A 19,136-nucleotide genomic window follows, 5' to 3' on the forward strand; every position below is an offset into this window, starting at 1 on the left:
GGGGAGAGTAGGGGTCCTCCGTTGCCCACGCCCTCCTTGCGCAGAAGGCTTTCGCGCAGAGAGAGTAGGAGGAGACTAGGCGTCAAAGAGCTTCTTTGCTGGAAGAAGTTTAAGAAACGCCCACTGACGGATTCTGCCAGCGATTGAGTCAGCCACGGGTGAGTGGCTGTCCGGACAGAAAAGGTTCACTTAGGCAACCCAGCCAGGTGTCTGCACCCAGCCGGGGAGATAAGCACCGGTTTACGCACGAGCAACCCCTAGAACCATTACATCCACCATCAGCACTACTCAACAGTGCCACCATTTTGTATGGGGCAGCCACCCAAGAAGCCCCAAGGCACCCACCATTTTCAGGCTAAGGCCCAATGAAGCCCTGGGTCTTGCCTGAGAGCCTCAAAACCCTGTAGGTGGGCACTGTCTGCAGAGAACCTAGGAAAATACCATTGTGCGAGTGGAGCTAAAAGTCTCTTAACAGACCGTTCTCACCATCACTAAACTACAATCAGTGACATAGTATGGGAGGGGCCACAGGGCGGTTGCCCCAGGTGCAAATTTGTTACGGGCGCAAAATTTCAGCACCTGGTGCTGCCTCACACTTTTGCCGCTGATGGCTTCTCCATGTGAACCAGGAAGTGACCTCTCTAGACAACGGAACGGCTCTTTTGTTACTTCCGTGGCTGTAATCTCCTGGGTGACGCAGATGCTGTTAGTATGCACATGCGTACTCCGTCCATTTCCCTGCCTTCCATCCACCTCCTCTGCATGGGCCCCGGGCACTGGCAACCCATGTTACGCCACTGACTACAATTGCCAGGATTCTTCATCGAACATCATCCCATGGCAGCCAGCTGCCATAAAACCAATACACCAGATATATCTTGGGTGAGAAACCAATGGACTTCTACGTCAGAAATTGCCAAACCAGAAGGCTTCCAGTGGCACCCCTGGGCAGGTGCCCAAGACTTTGAGCTTTCATTTTTAAAAGAGCTCTAGCCCTTCGAGAAAGAAAGTTATGAGGTGAAATATGCAGGTTCTTTCTAAGCAATTTCTGTGCAATGAAAATGGTGTAACTACCTTGTATATATTTCATGATACTGAGGAATGCTTCTGGTTGTTATTAGACAGCAACAGCATCTGTGTGTGTGTGTAAGAGAGAGAGATCTCCACAATCAGGGCCAGCAGGACTTTCCACGGTAAGCATAAGATGGCCAGGAGTGGCTGCCTTGCTAATTTTGTGTTAAGTCACACTCCCTCCGTGGCAGCCATTTTGTGTCTAGCGCCCACTAGTCTTAAAAGTTGGGCAACTCCCATTGTTGCTGATCACTGGCTGTGCTGGCTGGGTTGTAGTCCAACAATATCTGGAGAGTCACAGCATACCCACCCCTGCAATATACATTTGTCGCGCACACATGGGCTCAAACGACTAGGGGACTCTCCTGTGGTCCTTACCATCGGTCCTTGCATCACTCCCATCTGAGCGCCGCCTGCTTTCTCGTCAAATCCTCCAGCCATCTGAGCAGCAAAGTTCTGCAAAGATAAAGCACAGAGAGAACGTGGTCAGTTTCAGTGGAACGTGATGTGATCTGACGGAGAACATTCACACAATGAGGAATACAAGAAGTCTTTTGAAAAGTCCAGAGTTTCCCATAATATCTGATGGGCAAGCATGCCCACATCACAGAGGAAGAAATTAGGGCAAGCTCGTTTTACATTTTTTTACTCTCCCTGGGGGACTATACCTCCAGACATAGGGTGATATTTTTAGGCGGAATTTCATCTGGAGAGAAAAAGGAAGGGGGCTTTCTGAGTAGAAAGTTGTATTTTTTTGCCCACCCTATTATCAAGTCATTGTTTTGGTGTTTTCCACGACAGTAAACAAGAGGGGGGTCTGCAAGGATAGAAATCAACTTTGTGATACACAAACTTTCCAACAAGTTATCAAAAACACAAAACATTGATCATTATATCTAGAGACAGGGTGTCTGGAACACAGAGCTACATCACTGAATCTAAACAATATTCAAGTGCACTTGGAATAATTAGAAAGTGTAGCTTAAAAATGGACACCGACAGGTCAAACCTAGCTCCAAAAAAGCACTGTTATACATTCTAAAGAGACATCACCTTGCCAGCAAAGGTCCGTATAGTTAAAGCTATGGTTTTCCCAGTAGTGATGTATGGAAGTGAGAGCTGGACCTTAAAGAAGGCTGATCGCCGAAGAATTGATGCTCTTGAATTATGGTGCTGGAGGAGACTCCTGAGAGTCCCATGGACTGCAAGAAGATCAAACCTATCCATTCTTAAGGAAATCAGCCTTGAGTGCTCACTGGAAGGGCAGATCGTGAAGCTGAGGCTCCAATACTTTGGCCACCTCATGAGAAGAGAAGACTCCCTGGAAAAGACCCTGATGTTGGGAAAGATGGAGGGCACAAGGAGAAGGGGACGACAGAGGACAAGATGGTTGGACAGTGTTCTCGAAGCTACCAGCATGAGTTTGACCAAACTGCGGGAGGCAGCGGAAGACAGGAGTGCCTGGTGTGCTCTGGTCCATGGGGTCACGAAGAGTCAGACACGACTAAACAACAACAACAATGCATTCTGAGGAGAGCAGAACAACCCCATCAGATTTATTTATTAATCCTATTATGAAACCATTGAATACACCTCTGTACAAGGATGCATGTCCAAAGGCAGTGCCGGAGCGTATGCCCACCAGTTTGACCCAGTGGCGGAGCCGGGTGCAAGGTGCACAGCAGCTGAGGAGGGTGGATGGCAGTGTTGGCACCCATTCTCCTGCTCTCCTCCCCCGGGTCAGGCCTGACCCGGGGCCGAGCTGCAGCCGGGCACAAGTGCCCAGCCAAGCCTCAGCTCCTTCTCACTCAGAGCCAGGCCCTGATGAAGGAGCCTGCTGCCCCCTCATGAAATACAGATGAGGTGGAGCGGCTGACAGAGTGGTGCAGAGCTAACAACTTGCTCATAAATACAAGGAAGACAAAGGAGCTTCTGGTGGACTTCAGGAGACAGAAGAGCAACGTCCAGCCACTTTTGATTGATGGGGTCTGTGTGGAGAGGGTAACAACGTTCAGATTTTTGGGCATTGAATTACAAGAGGATTTGTCCTGGAGTGTCAACACAAGGGGGCTTGTGAAGAAGGCGCAGCAGAGACTGTACTTTTTGAGAATACTAAGGAAAAACCATCTTCCGCAGAAACTGCTGCTTGCCTTCTATCACTGTGCCATTGAGAGCATGCTCACTTATGGCTTATGTGTGTGGTACGGAAGCTGTACTACCCAGGACAGGATGGGGTTGTGCAGGGTTGTTAAGGCAGCAGAGAGCATTGTTGGCTGCCCACTCTCCACCTTAGAGCAGATTTATGCCACAAGGTGCCATAGGAAGGCACTGGACATAGTAAAAGATCCATCGCATCCTGGTCACTGTCTCTTCGAGCTCTTGCCGTCGGGACGGAGATACAGGATGATGAAGACAAGAACGAGCCGTCTTAAGAACAGCTTCTTCTCCAGAGCGATCTCGGCCCTGAATGGGAAGCCCGGACTTTGAAAGTCATCTAATCTCCCTTGCTGTATTATACTGTATTGATTAATTAGAGTTTTTATGGAGCAGTCAAGTAATTTCGTTGTCCCCGAAGGGGGCAATGACAATAAAGATATTATTAATTATCATTATTATTATTATTAAAATTGTACTCAGAGCCACGGACCCCCATGGACACACACCCCCCACGCTACACCTCTGTCCAAAAGTACAACCTCAAGATCAGTTACTTCCTAAAACATTTTAACTCTACCACCCTGTCCACAAAAGACTGAAGGGAATGGGAAGAATGGACGTTTTCTACTCTTTTCGGTGGGTGTTTCCATGCAGAGTAGCAACTCTAACGTTTACTAGTAGTGACTCAGTAAAGAATGTGTATTGTTGGCTACCCTATATGAACCTGGAGTAAAGGAATATGACTTGGTGAGTATGTCCTATGTGTGGAGTAACATTCAAAAATCAGGGTTGGTTACTTCAATCAAAGAACATTCTACACATTCTACACACATTCTACACATTAATATCCTCCAGTATGCCTATATTTGATATTGTTTACACGTCCCTAATAGCAATCAAGTGTGGGTTGCAAAAAATATATATACAGTCATTAAACTATGTTAGTGTAGTGTTCCTCAAACATGGGCCTGCAGATATTTGACTACAAATCCCACCATTTCTGACTACAGTGGTACCTCGGGTTACAGATACTTCAGGTTACAGACATTTCAGGTTACAGACTCCACTAACCCAGAAATAGTACCTCGGGTTAAGAACTTTGCTTCAGGATGAGAACAGAAATCGTACCGCGGCAGCACAGCGGCAGTGGGAGGCCGCATTAGCTAAAATGGTACCTCAGGTTAAGAACAGTTTCAGGTTAAGAACGGACCTCCAGAACGAATTAAGTTCTTTACCCAAGATACCACTGTACTAGCCAAGCTGGCTGGGGATGATGGGAGTTGTAGTCTAGCACCACTAAGTTCCCTGAGACTTCTTCCCAGCTAAGAGGGTATAGGATTTAGTGACTCTAAAATACAACCTTAAGGAAATGCACTAATGGAATGTCTGCCTTCGTCCAGACCTGCCACTCTCCTGATCGTTTCATAACCTGACACAAAATCAAAACCTGCTCAGCCCTAGCAACACTGTCGCTGCAACCCATTGCTAACTGGCTTCCCCAGCTGAAAATTACAGTTCCAAAAATTTCCCTGAAATAGACATAACTGGTTGGTGTAGCCATTAATCTGCTGGGCCTAGTAAAGGCCACCTAATGGCCCTCAGAACTAGAGTTGCCTAGGCAAGTTGGGTGTAATTAACTAGGAATGAATTTAAGGTGCTTTGCGGAGAAATTTACAAATGTATTTTGGACCCACAATGGAGTATGGAAATAAGTATGCTTAAGACTACAGAAATCAGAGGGCCTACGAACATCTAATTCTATACTGGGCTGTTGATCCAAGTCTATAGACAGTGGTGAGCCCTGATGATCCTCCTCTAGCACAGTAGTTTTCTACCTTGAGGGAACCTTTTCCAAATCAACTGATCTGCATTTGATTCCTGCATTGTAGGGGGTTGGACTAGATGACCCTTGGGGTCCCTTCCAACTCTACAATTCCATGATTCTATGATCTCCTATGAAATTATCTATGCCCCTGCCATAGACCACCAGTGCATTAAAAAGTATTCTATGACATCTCACAGAAAAAAGCCATAGCCCAGCCTGTTGAGAACACTGTCCATCTTGCATGAACTGAGAATGTATTGCTATGTGTCGGGGGGCCGGGGGAGTGGGCTGTATGCCAAGACTCTTCTAATTCCTAGATCCAGTGTTAAAATCTGAGGAAGGATTCAAATTGCTGGAATAGCCAGAAAAGTGTTTTTATATATATATAATGGCCCTATAAATATAGGTCATTAAGGTATCAAAGGAAGTGGCTCTGTGCCAGACAAATGGGGGGGCTCCCTCAACTCACTATTTGTTAGAAAAGACAAAGGCAAGAATTGAGTTGTATAAGGGTAAGCTAGAACCTGGAGGAAGAAGCAGGCTGAAGCCTATGAAAGAAAGAGATGCCTGATTTCTGTGGCTATGGAGAAGCAAGACCCGCTTGGGGTGTCAATGCTGTGAACCCCTCCATCATAGGCTCAGGTTGTACATATGTTTAAATAAAGCATATGCCATAAGGCCCTTGTAACTATGGAACTGCCTCTCCTGGTATGCCCCGCAGAGGACCTTAAGGTCCATGAATGACCATAGTTTAGAGGTCTGAGGCCCTAAGGAAGTCAGACTATCCTCCACCAGGGCCAGGGCCTTTTCAGTCATGGCTCTGACCCGGTGGAATGCTCTGTCCCATGAGACTAGGGCCCTTCAGGATTTAACCTCCTTCCGTCGGGTCTGTAAGACAGAGCAATTCCACCTGGCCTTTAATTTGAATTCAGCCTGATTTTTTATTTCCTTTCTCTTCCTTGCCCCTCCCCCTTTTATGAAGATCACCCACTTTGAGACCCCACAGCTAATTCTCCCCTGGCCTCCTCGCTGGCCCAAGTAGGACCAATTCAGCCAGCTAGCCCTGGGGATTATCTGATTTTTGAATTTTATTGTTATTCATGTTTTTATACTGTATTTTATGCTGCTATTATAATTAAGTGTTTTAAATTTGTTGTTAGCCACCCTGAGCCCGGTTTTTGAACCGGGAAGGGTGGGGTATAAATAAAATAAAAATAAAAAATAAAATAAAGACACTACAATCTCCACTGTACCTCATTTGAAAGGAAACACAAATGCCTGGGTAAATGCCTGGAACCCCTGGAATCTCACACCACTCAGAGATAGTGGTGGAGTTTCTCTAGAGAATACCCAACACTCCCTTGCAGATGACTTCTGGCAAAATAAGCTTGGCAGTGAAGCGTTAGACAGTGTTTCAAGGGATTCTGACTTGTTGCAGAAACGCATGTTATTGTGGGGAAGGGGGTATTTCCAGAGGACCCTCCCAGAACAAGGTTTGAAAACCACAACTCTAATGGCAAAAGAAGGCAATCTAGGCCATTGAAAACCCAGCAGTCTGTTGTATTCTGAATATGTGGCATTTTTTTTAGGTAGCATATTATGCATGCTGAACTGAATTAAGGCTTATTGCAGAGTTAGAACACCAGGAATTCTTGGTAGGTAGCACAGTGAAAGAGCTCTTTTCATTCTGTAACCACACATGAAATGTGTGTGTGTGTGTGTGTGTTTGTGGGGGGGGGTGTGAATCAAGGAGAGGATACTCACTCCACCAAGGCCAGGGGGACCTGGAGGTCCAGGAGGCCCAGGGTTGCCAGGTGTACCAGGTTCGCCATCTCTGCCACGTGGTCCAGGAGCACCCTATTTTTAAAAAGGAAGAAAAACGTCCCAAGGAAGTCAGATCATAAACCACTATATCATCTCATCCAAGATTACACAGGGAAAATCATGTTTTAAAGCGGCAACGGCACACGGTTCAATTAACCCTCATAACTGGAATCATGCATCTTATACAGTCCGAATCTAGACACGTCTACTCAAAAGTAAATCTCACCGAGTTGGCCTGAGGGTTCATAGGATTGTGGACTTAAAATATTGCTAAGTCTTCTCTGTTAATTTCATCTGTGTATTAACAGCCCACTCCAAATAATTGTTACGCTCACAAATGTAAAAATGCTCAGCAGTGATGCCAGTACATGCTACTGCTCTGCTTTAGCAATCTGTGGCCTGTGTATACTTATGATCGCACAACAGTCAGATTTTCTAGGGAAAAAACTATTTAGGATGCAGGAGATGGCCATAACGGACCCTTCGGTTGTGTGCATTTGCGTAAACTGCTTTGGGAAGCTCCTTTCTTCTTTAAAATTGAAAAAGACTGATTTTAGAAACTTCTAGTTTAAGCCCCTGCCCAATACACTGAATTCAAAACTAGAGCCCCTCTCACTACCTGACAGGTGTCTCTCCTGCCTCTACAGGAATATCTCCAACAAGAGAGAGCCCACCTACCGAACCTGGAGCTGGTTCCACTGTCAGACTGCTGTGATCATTAGCAGAATCTACTCCCCTGTAACATAATCCTATTAGATTGCAGAGTGGTTTAACAGTCAATTGTTCTTCCCAGGGAACTCTGAGGATCTGTAGGTGAACAGGGATCTCCTAGCACCCTTAACAAGCCACAGTTCCCATGATTCTTTGGGAGAAGCCTTGACTGTTTTAAAGTGGTATGATGCTGCTTTAAATGTATAGTGCAGATGTGACCCTAGTCTTGCCCTTTGGGGCAGCAGAGAACAACCCTTTGCCTCCTTCTATGTGATTTCCACCCCCTCATCACCTTTGCTGCCATCCTCTGAACCCATTTCCAATTTGTCTACCTCCTTCTTAACGTACCCAACATTGGGGGCAGTAGTTTAGATGAGGCTGGCACAGAGCAAAGTTGAACTATTACTTCTCATGACCTGAAAACTATGGGCCTATTGAGTCACCCTAAAATACATACATGTTCTCCGACCAAAAATGTGATGCGCACAGGGACTTGTTTCACATGCTGGGGATGGCCCTATCCATTCAACAGAGACAGCCAAGGAACAAAGATGTACAAAAGAATACTACAGCCCCGGACGCTCGACGAAAGGAACGCTTGACAAAGTGCTGCTCTGCGCATGCGCGAAGCGCGATTTAGCGCTTCTGTGCATGCGCAAGCAGCAAACCCGGAAGTAACCCATTCCAGTACTTCCGGGTTTGCCGCGGATGTTGGACGAAAAGGACCCTAAACGGGGCGGACTCAAAACAAGGTACTACTGTACTTCCTCCCTAGGGTGGGGAGAAGAGGCGGAATTGTTCCGCCTTGCAGTGATGGAATGATCAGCATAGCACAATGCTGAATTCCTCAAAAAATATTTGCCTAGTTGCCTATGGTGAGCAAGCATTGTTTCCAGGCGACAAGGCAGAAAAGCTCTTATGAATTCAGAAATGAGTTGCATTTATTTCTGCTTCAGACCTTCGACGTACCACAAAGAGCCGTCATAGTTGTCTGTGGGAAGGTGAGGCAGTAAAGCAACTGTGCGGGCATGCAACTTTTGCAGATTGGTTTACAAGACTGCACACAACAGTATGCTTTAATCTCACAGGTACAAATCTTATATTTAATACTCCAGGTACACTGCTCAGGGTGGCACTGACGATCCTCTCCCACCATGCTCCACTCCCGCCTCTCCCCCCAAAATTTTACCACCACAAAAACCTTATGAGGAATGTTAGACTGAATGATAGCAACTGGTCAAAGGTCAGGCAGTAAGTTTCATGGGTGAGGGGAACTTGAACCCAGTTCTTCCCAGTCCTAATCCAACACTAACCATTTCATCACTCATTCTCGTTTGAAAAAATACTGAAACCTTACTCCCTGACTCACCTAAGCACAAAAAGCAGACTATTAAGTGCTCATCTTGTACCCTCTACAACTAACTTTCCAAAATCAACACTTTAATGTGTGCAAATCATCATCAAGATGCCCCTGACTTGAAGATATGACAGGTTTGATATTTTAAAAACTAGCAAAGCCAAGACTTGAGAACGGAAGTCAGGTGCTTTCAGTCGTGATGTACAATGCAATCCTATACATGTTTCCTGAAGAGTAAGTCCCATGGTGTACAAAGGGACTCGCTCCCTGGAACGCATCCATAGGACATAGCTGTCAACTTTTCCCTCTTCTTGCGAGGAATCCTATTTGGAATAAGGGAATTTCCCTTTAAAAAAGGGAAATGTTGACAGCTATGGCATAGGATCTCAATCTTAATCCTCTGCCCAATGCATGAGAAGTTGGCATTACCTTCTCTCCTTTATCTCCGCGTTCTCCCCTTGGTCCTTGTTCACCTGAAGGTCCCTAAAGCAGGTGGAGACAAGAGACTCAGTTAGATATTTTGGTGAACATTTTCCTCCAAAACATTAAAATATTGTAGCAGAGGAGCTCAGTTCCCTACCTGTGGTCCAGGGGGTCCTCTTGGTCCTACAACCTGGACAGGAAAGAGCGAGAGAAAAAGCTGGTTATGTTGGAAGCCCATTTTGTTTTGACAGCATTCAAGGGATGAGGAAGGTGGACACAGAAAGTGTAGCACTTACATCTTTAATATCGCCAGGTTCTCCTTTTTGTCCCTGCAAAATGCAAAGTGTGCACAAGGTTTAACAGGACAACGGAACAAAACACCAAAGCCAGGCTTCCCCTACACACAAATGATGCCCTGTGTTCAACTCATGCACAATGTTGACATTCTATCTAGACTCCCTGCCTGAAACACTGTGCAACTGTACGCAGGCCTGTGTACTTGAAAGGGGTAAAGAACATCTGGGCCCCAATTTTGCACAAGAGGTATGCATAAACTTAGCCTAAGTTTTGAATGGCCTTATTTAAGTCAATGGAAGTATTCATTGCTTTTAAGTTAAGGAAACATTTCGGCTTTTTCACTAGGTCTGGGATATGAGAACTGCAGTTCACATTTCATGCCCATGAGACAGCTCGGCTCTGCAATAATTCACAATAACCATCTGTTGCAGTAGCTCCACTGGCTTCTCCAGATTTCCTTCTGTTCTTCACGGGGGACAGGAAATGAGGTACATTCTATATGCCAAATGAATGTGTGCAGCAAGGGACTGACAGGGCAGCCGACTTGACATGTTCCTGTGCCTTAGACAGCATCTCGATATGCAGAAATCAGCAGGCAAATCATTTTAGGACATCTTAAGCAGTAAGAATTATTGCCCTGTTAATGCCCTCCACTGATACGCCACCTTTTAAAGAAAAGCAAAGGCAAGAGTCAAAATACTGAAACTATGAAAGAAATCTACAGGTCAGATAGCTGTCAAAGGCAACAGGAGCTGACGCCACAAGTAAAATTTGGCACCCCCTGGGGGGCAATTAAATAAAGCATTCAGTTGCCTCACCTTGGGGCCAGGTTGCCCTGTTAAGAAAAAACGGGGGGGAGGGGAGAGAAAGAAAGCATCAGAACCATGTCGCCATAAATCATATGAGCATTATAGTACCTTCAGCCGTACGCATGAGATGCACACAATAAGACAAGGGGGGGCAGGAAGATAAGGGAAGAGGCTCTGTGACTCGATGGTGGTGGTGAGGAGATGCTGTGCTTTTCTAAACCCATCCGCTGTGCTGGAGATACTGCTGCCCCAGGAAAATTATAGGCACAGGACTTTTACACTTGGAACGAAAGCCCCATGCAAAGTGGCAGAGCAGGAAAGCACAGACGGAATAATAGGATTCCAAACCAATCGCTGCATGTTCAAAGCCATACTGCAGGAGCACTCAGTTTAATTCCATTTTGCCCCACTGGAATTAAGTGTTCTGTTTATCAAAGCAGCAGCAGCAGCAGCGCACATTCGGCCATGATCCTGCACACAAGTAGGCATGCCTAAGGCTGCAATCCTATGCAGACATATTTGGGACTAAGTCCTACAGAACTTAGTGGGAGTTTCTTCCAAACAAATGCGCCCAGGGTGCAGCTGCAAATCTCCCTGAGAGATGTGAGACAGATTCCAAACCTAAGCTCACTTCCTTGGAAGAAAATCCTCACCGAAATTACGAATCAGTTGGACTCGTCACCAATCAAGCATGATTAGGATCAATCTGTTAAGCCATCGCAAATGTGCACAGAACAAGAAGTTTTAGAGGAAAGCATGCTTTTCATGTTTTGTTTCATTTTTTAAAAAAAGCAAGAGTGACACAAAATGCAGAAGTTAAAAGCCACATTCAGCTTAACAGCAAATAAACATTGCGGAAGGGACACAGTTAACTTTTGCAAGGCTCAACCCTTTACTCATTCTGGCTGCCTCACACTGTCATTTGTTTTACTTTTTGAAGTAGAGGAGCCTCAAAGGTAAAAGGGTTAAAAAAGGCCACTTCTAATTGTAACGTGACTCCTGGGATAGAGCAAAGGCGGTCACATTACACACACATACAAAAAGAACACCGTTTTTGGAACCTGAAATAATGCTGGATTCTTTCCTTGCACCAACTAAAAATCACAGTCACTTTGCTAACCATGCCTCCTGGGCAGCACTTTTGAGACATAGCAAAGCACTATTAATCACCCCCAGTATCTCAGGTATGAAAGCTAGCCCCCACCCCCTCACTTCCTGACTGTCTATTTTCTCACAAGGCTAAATCTTGAGCTGCTGGTTCTGAGACCACTTTTTTTTAAAATAAAATAAAATCTCAGAGTCCCTTAAGGCAGTAGCATCAAGGGGCTGCAAGAGTAGAGGGAGTAAAATGTGGTTGGGGGTGTATCTGCCAACATCTTCCATAGTTTTACACTGCAGCTGGTTCCCCAAAAATGAGGATAGTGTTTCACTCCTACTAGCTCCAAAGCCTACACTCTGCAAGAGGTTTTTTCACATCTCTGGCCAGCACATGAAATGGAAATGGCTGAAGAGCAATGCAGAATGGGTGCAATCCTGAAAAAGCAGGCATGCCAAAGTCACGTTGACATTAATGGGATTAAGAAACACTCAAATTCCATTGATTTCAGTAGGACTTAGGTGCATTATAACTGGGGGGGGGGGAAATATACTGCAGGCACTTATTTTAAAGCACTATAATTTACCATCAACCTTCTTATTATCACTACTGTATTTAGCGTTCTCTGGATTGCACACAATAAAGTTTGTGCAAATCCCACTGATTTAAGTGGAGCTTTACATGCCCCTAATGTGTTTAGGATGGGACAACTCACGTTTAAAAGACCCCATTAAGGGGGGAAAGGTTTAATTTGGTGGTTTAATGAGACCTTTCTCATCTGAGTGAAACTGTAAAGGAACTGTCCTTGTGCAGCTCACCCCGTAATTTCTGACACTGAAATCACAGCTAAACACGGTGCAGTTGGGGGGAAGACACAGTATCATATACTTAAGCACTGCAATGCTCTTCTCATTTCCTTCGTGCTCACAAAAATATATATATACAGTGATGGCAAGTGGGCCACAGAAAAGCTTGATTCAAGGCTGCATGTCTGAGGATCTGGTACTTTACCAGACCAGCCTTTTAAAAATAAAAATAAACCATTTATCTGGTCACTTCTAAGGAGTGAAACTTTTCTCCAGGGGACCAGACAGGAAATGTTTTGTAAAGTGGCAGATTTTTTTCCCCTTTTTTAGCCCATCAGTGTGTCACAAACACAGATACACTCTGCTAAGTAAACAACTGTGGGCTACCTATTTTAGGGGCTTGCTTACATGGACAAGTTAATCTTTTGTCAATACTGCTACCCATCTAAGTTCCTTCACATAAACCATGACTCAAATAAGATAAGGCGTATTTTCTGCACCTGAAACTGCTTTACCAACTATGAGAAGTAGCCTTTCCTAGCAGTTGCCATGGATGCTACAGAGCTTTTTGTGGTTTGCATCCATGGCCTTTAGGAAACACCCCCCCCCTTTTTTTTTTTTTTGCTATTATCTCTCAAGTAATTTATTTATATGGAATGGAAATAAATAAATTACGACCACTGGCGGCAGGCTGGTCAGTTGGGCAGGTGGGGCAACACTCTCCGAAGCCTATCTCAGGGTTGGGACAGTCTCTCGGTTCTTCGCAGATTATGTTGTCGCAGAGGATAGTCCCAGTATCACAGACACAGATCCGGCAGCGCTCAGGTTTCCACACATCTTTATCACTATACCTCTGCCCATTCTGTACACAGCTGCCTGCCTCCTCTGTGCCAGAAGGGGAGGGAAAGAGCAGGGTAGGGTAGGGGGACAAAAGAGTCAAAAAAAGGGAAAAGGGAAAAAGAACCAGAAAGGAGGGGAGAGAGAAAGAAACAGGGTAATAACATCAGCATTGGTTATAGCAATCCTAAATAATGATCACAAAGGTGGCCTCTTCTGTTCCAGACTGGCTCCATTCAAGGACATCTCTCCATCTTCCCCAGATTTATGATATTTTGGCAGTGTTATCCAAAAAAAGGGGGGGGCTTAGTAATCTGCTCTCTCTCTCACTCACACACACACACACAAACACACAAAGACCTTCAGTTCTCACAATGCTGGTTTGAGAGCCTTTACCAGGACACTACAGAACAGGGATGGGGAGCCTGTGGCCTTCTCAACAGCCCAAACTAGCATGGCCCCTTATGGTGATAAAGGATGATGGGAGTCGTAGTCCAACAATGTCTGCAGGACACCTTCTTCTGCACCCCTGCTGTAGAATCATGGAGGCTTTCTTCCTATAAGATCTCTGGAGCTCCAGGCAGGACATAGCTTTACTTTGCTTGCTCCTCACAACAAACCCTTTGTGAGGTAATTCTCAGTGAGGTAAGGGCTAGGCAAGGGTCATAGCTACTCGCCCCCTAGTTGCCTCTCTGAGAGATGAACAGGATTTTGAACCTGGCTCTGCCAAAGTGTGAAACACTCTGCCCGCTGTGCCACTCTGCCTGGATGCACAGCGTGTGGAATGCTACTTTCAGAGAGGGCATCTGGCAAATTCTAGGCCCAATTCTGCCTCGGCCTCAACTTCAGCGCATCTTTTAACAGTTGTCATACACACCTCTGTCCACAGCAGCAAGAATGCTGAATTGGCAGATGATGGGGATGCAGAGGAGAACAAGTGTCCCAAACAAAAAAAATCTGGTGTTTAAAAAGTCTCCCGAAGGCCTACATGCTTGAGCTTGGTCTGGCACTACTAGCTCTGCAGCTTGAATTCTTGGGTGCACTTCTGGTGTGCAAGAAATTCAAACCGATCGGCCATTTCTTAGTCAGAACAGCGTTATACTAGGCCACATAGTCGATTCAGGTTTGTAACCTCTGGCCAAAATGGAAACTGCCGCCACCTGGCAATCGTGGGGAAGGGGTGATGCTAGAGACCCTTTTAAAATGCTTCTCATCTGGAACACAGACAGCAGAGTGCGCCTAAGAAAGAGCAACGACCCTATCTGACTCTCTGTATGTGCAGAAGAGGACTAAAGCTGTTTTTCCCATTAAAAAGGAGTGAGTGGTTTAGGTTTTTTTAAGCAGCAGTAGACAAAATTGATGTGAGATCTTGAAGTTGGCAAGGGGGGGTGCATTTTGGAACTGGAAGGCACGAGTAATAGATGGCACAAACCCCGGTGCTCTAATCAGAAGAACTGACCATGTTTATCCCCCATTAGGAGACTTAAATAGAAATGATCGTGGTAGGGAAGAGGTCACTAGAAACCCATTAAAAATGTGCCCCTTTGGCACATGCTTTCCTCTTCCCCACCCCCTCACCCCACTTTCTAAAACACATCCTAGTGAAGGCTTGACAGCACCAGCAAAATGACAGGGGGCTTATTGTGCCCTGAGTAGGGGGAGCCTGCAGGAGCCCAAGGGACCCACGCACTCATGAATGGGGCTTTTCTCGAGTGCACACAGAGCGCGATTCACATGGCTCAGTTAGGGACTAGTTTAAATAAATATGGGCAGCATTTCAGCATCTGGAAGCTATTGCCGCCAAAGGCAAACAAATGTTCATAGAGCGGGAATTGAGCTCGCTCCCTGACCTGGGAGCACACTTTAAAAATAAAATAAAAGACATAAATACAAGACGAGACTCCCAAAAGGCGTGCTAAGGTAACAGTGAGTGAAAAAGCAACGCTATAGGCAAATCCACTCTCTCCTTAGCTCATAAGAATGCAACAATAGGTCCTTTTTAAAAAGGTAAAGGGCGATATCTGCGCTCCCTTACTTGCCCACACACCTCTGAAATTCAACGCTTGACCTGAAATCGCTGGACACAATGAAGGGAAAATGGATGTGCTAAGCTGCACTGCTGTGCAGTCAGGCCAGCTGATCACAATTGTCTAAACTTTAAAGAGAAGCAAGGGTACCTGACTGACATAACACAGCACCTACCAAAGAGATGGTCAAGGACAACTCTCCACAGGGCACCCCAGCTCATGGCTGAACCCAGAACCCTTTCCAGGGGAGGCTGGTCATGGAGCAGAGCCTTACCAGTAATCTTCTCACGGAGGATGAATGGGAAAAAAACCAGAACTGGTGACACCACCGCTGCTTGGATGCCCCTACTAGGTACACGGCCCCACCTCCCGCAACTGGCCCTTTCTGCTACTAACTTGGAAAACTCAACTGCAGAGATTTGCTCCACATGAGCAAAAAGGAATTCAACTCCTTGGCCTCCCCCTGTCTTTTCCCCCCTTCTTTTTCTGGAAGCTCGAGCTGAGAAAAATAAAGCATGGCCTGTGATCCAAAGCAAGAGGCCTCCCTCCACCCTCACCCTGCTTTTCGAGCTTTATTCCCTGCAATTGATTTACAGTCTGGAGCATACGGAGGCAGGCGTGGAATTCGAGCAATAGGGAACCTACCCAAAGAAATGAGCTTTTTTTTAAAAGAAAGAAAAAAAGTTCTTTCTACCTAATAAAGTTTCCGTCTTCCATCCCTGAATAATATCCAGGACAACAAAACCTTTCTGGGTAGGGGGGGAAGGGACAGCCCTGACTGTATGGTTGCTGTCTTTCGTAGTATCACATTTTGCGATTATTTTGTAATTCATTAGAATATACATATATTCTAATATATACCGTATTTTTCGCTCTATAACACGCACCCGACCATAACATGCACGTAGTTTTTAGAGGAGGAAAATCCGTAGGCATGCCACCCGTAGGCATTTCCTCCATAACACGCACAGACATTTCCCCTTACTTTCTAGGAGGAAAAAAGTGAGTGTTATGGTGCAAAAAATACGGTATATGCAATGTGAATGGGGGGAGCAGGGAAAGGACATTGCCACAAGGAAGAAACTACTGTATCTTCCACCACCTAATTTAAGAGAAACCATTTTTTCCCTGGGTTTAAATTTTGCATGCATGTGCTGTTCATGCATATATTGGGGGGGGGGGAGGTAGGAGAGGGGGAGAGAGATGGAGAGAACAGAGCAAACTAGACTGATGTGTCTCTGGAATGCTTTGCACCCTTCAGGTGGCCTCTTGGGTTGGGGGGGAATTTTCCCTTCTGCTCCTTTCAACAACAACAAAAAAATCTGTTAGCTATCAAATTCCCTGGGATCTCCATCTGCACCTTACTCCACATCCCTAACTGAATTGGGGGAGGGAGCAAAAGGGGAGGACAGATTTTTTCTGCACAAAGATCTTTCTTTGTAAAAAAAAGGAAAAAAGGGGGGGAGAGAAGGCAAAGAGTCTTGCTTGTCTAACCCCAATGTTCTCTTTTGTCTGGATCCCCCTTTGAACCCATCGCCACCACATTCAGTTAACTCTTTCGCGGCCGCCACAGGCAGAAAGTGCATTTCCACCACTTTCGGGTGAGCTCTGTCTTTCTGACTTAGGGGGGTTGTGGGGGATAGAGTCCTGGGTGGAATATAATGGTTTGGCCGGCTCTTTAAGTAACCTTATCCCCCACGTCACCCCTCTCCCAGAAAGGCCAATGGCAGAAGAAATGGGAAAACCCTGGGATTGTGGTAAGCGGAGCTCTCTTCTCAACCAAGCAGGCACCACAGTGCAGCCTCCCCCTCAACAGGCATATCAGTATCTCATACCAAAGGAGATGATGGAGAGAAGCTTTTTATGGGAAGGAAAGAATCTGGTGAGCAAAGGAGAGAAATCCAAGCACAGGAAGGCCAACTCGGAACAGAAAGTTTAATTGTGCAAACCCTCAAACTCTCGGTCTTTGCTCCAGGTCTTTCTTTTTAAACACCTCTTCCCTCCCTGTTATTTCCCCACCTCATCCGGATAGGTTTTCTTTTCGCCCTCTTTCAGAAGGAGGAGGAGGAGGAGCAGCAGCAGGAGAAGAAGAAGATGGAGAAGAAGAACGGTGCAACTTACGTATATCCTCATCCTGACATTTGACAACTGCTAATAAAATGACTTGCGTGGCTGCTAGGAGCACTAGAGTCCTTGAATCCACAAAGCTGAACATGTCTAAATGTTAGACATGCAGGACCTTTGCGGGGAGGAGGGAGGTGGTGGTGGTGGTGGAGGAGGAAAAGGTGGTGATGGTAGTTCCCCCAGTGGCTACCGAGCCTTCATGCAGCCGATCCTCCCTTTTCTTTGGAAACAGCAGGAGAATCCAAAGTCCCCCCCGGAGGCCCGGCAGAAAGTCTCTCTGCTGCTGCCGTCGTGTGCTCCGGGCTGAGGCACCGCGGCTTTATGCTCCCCTCTGCCTTCTAGCAGCCAGCGTATATGCCCAGGTCCCCGTGTCCCCCCCCCCGCCCCCCAGCTGGGCTGTAACCTGAGCCCCGAGCCTTGTCCCCGACGGTAGAGACCCCTCCCCTCCTGGCCCATCTCAAGTGCAGCAGGAGCCCTGCAAGCCAAAACGGGTGGCAACCGGGTGAGAGGGAGGGAGGGGTCTGTGGCGCCTTCCCCCCCGCCCTCGAAACACCCATCTCGATACCTCGACGGCGGGCGGACCCGAAGTGAATCAGTCCCGCCACCGTGGGACTGCAAGTTGCAGAGCGCTCCCGGGTCGCTCCGCTTCTCCACGCGCAAGAGCCGGCTGCTTCTGGACTTGCGTCTGCTGCGTTAAGCTCCTTTCCCTCCGCCTGGGAAGAAGCAGGGGCCAGGATGAGTCCCCCCCTCCGGGGAAAAGCCACGCAAACGGAGCCAGGATCAAGAGGGGCCTCGGGGAACACCGGCGGCTGCGCCTCCGCACCTGCTCCAGAGTTTGCAGCCGGTCCGGTTTCACTTCGAATTCTCCCAGACGGCGCAGCTCCCCGGCTTTTCCGCCCACGAGGAGTGCGGGGAACACCTGCCGCCTTCGTGGTCTAGGTTTTCTAACGCCTAACTACACAAATACACCCCGTTTTCCAGCCCACCCACCCCCAGTGGTTTCACCCCCAGCTTCCAATTGCACCGTTGCTCTCTTCGCTCTCACAATTCGGAGCTGATTCGCGCTATTTCCTTTTCCTCGCTTCGCTTTGCAAACTATACGGATCCAGTTCCAACCCTCTCCTCCTTTCCATCGACCCTTCCCACTCTGTCTTTCTCGGGATTTTTACACACACACACACACACACACAGTGCATGGTGGCTTTCTGGCCTAAAGGTGTGAGATCGCTTTTAAAGATCAGGTCCCGGCGCAAAGATCCCGGAACAACTCTTCCCACCAGAAGCAGGAATTCAGCTTGAAGACAACGCATTGCAGCGCCGCTACTGCATGGCGACGGGTGGAAGAGTTGTGCCTCTGGCAACGAACCCTAGGCCAGACAGGCGGATACAGTGTATAATTCTTATTCTTATCGTTGTTGCTGCTGTTAAGGCAGCAGGGCAGGTTGCAAGCAATTTAAAAATCAGGGTTAAAACAAATCACAGTCAGGGAAATAGGGTGGCTTACTCCCTTAAGACTACAGGATCTGCCTCCATTCATTCTCTGCCCCCGCTCTTTAAAAGTTAAAAGTTTGATGGCAATCCTCTTGAGATCATTGGAACGGACACAGGATTCCGCCGTTAAAGCGCAACGCTAGACAAGGGGCTTCGTGCCTTGATTCCGGCGTCCGATTGTTGATCGATTCCCCAGCCCAGCCCGCCTCTTCCTTCTTTTCCCCCGCCCCGGTACTCGAATCTCCTGGGGCAGGTAAAAGGAGGAGAGGTGTGCAAGCCTG

The 19,136-nt window shown here is 46.8% G+C and overlaps 1 protein-coding gene across 4 annotated transcripts in view; it reads right to left on the reverse strand.

Moving 5' to 3' along the window:
- COL2A1 (collagen type II alpha 1 chain) overlaps positions 1-17,737 on the reverse strand; it is a 99,895-nt gene extending 82,158 nt beyond the window's left edge. For 2 of the 4 annotated variants that reach the window (XM_080994368.1, XM_080994366.1), the window contains exons 1-8: positions 17,362-17,737; positions 13,052-13,261; positions 10,484-10,500; positions 9,665-9,697; positions 9,526-9,558; positions 9,375-9,428; positions 6,818-6,910; positions 1,450-1,527 (exon numbers count right to left, since the gene is read on the reverse strand). In XM_080994368.1, coding sequence (XP_080850494.1) covers positions 1,450-1,527; positions 6,818-6,910; positions 9,375-9,428; positions 9,526-9,558; positions 9,665-9,697; positions 10,484-10,500; positions 13,052-13,261; positions 17,362-17,455 — 612 coding nt within the window. In that variant the 5' untranslated portion in view covers positions 17,456-17,737. The remainder of the gene's footprint in view (positions 1-1,449; positions 1,528-6,817; positions 6,911-9,374; positions 9,429-9,525; positions 9,559-9,664; positions 9,698-10,483; positions 10,501-13,051; positions 13,262-17,361) is intronic. The other 2 variants (XM_080994367.1, XM_080994369.1) reach the window with 2 other exon arrangements.
- Positions 17,738-19,136: the final 1,399 nt, after the last annotated feature.

Source organism: Podarcis pityusensis, assembly GCF_964106645.2.
Source record: "Podarcis pityusensis genome assembly, chromosome: 2".
In the NCBI taxonomy this organism is placed as follows: Eukaryota; Metazoa; Chordata; class Lepidosauria; order Squamata; family Lacertidae; genus Podarcis; species Podarcis pityusensis.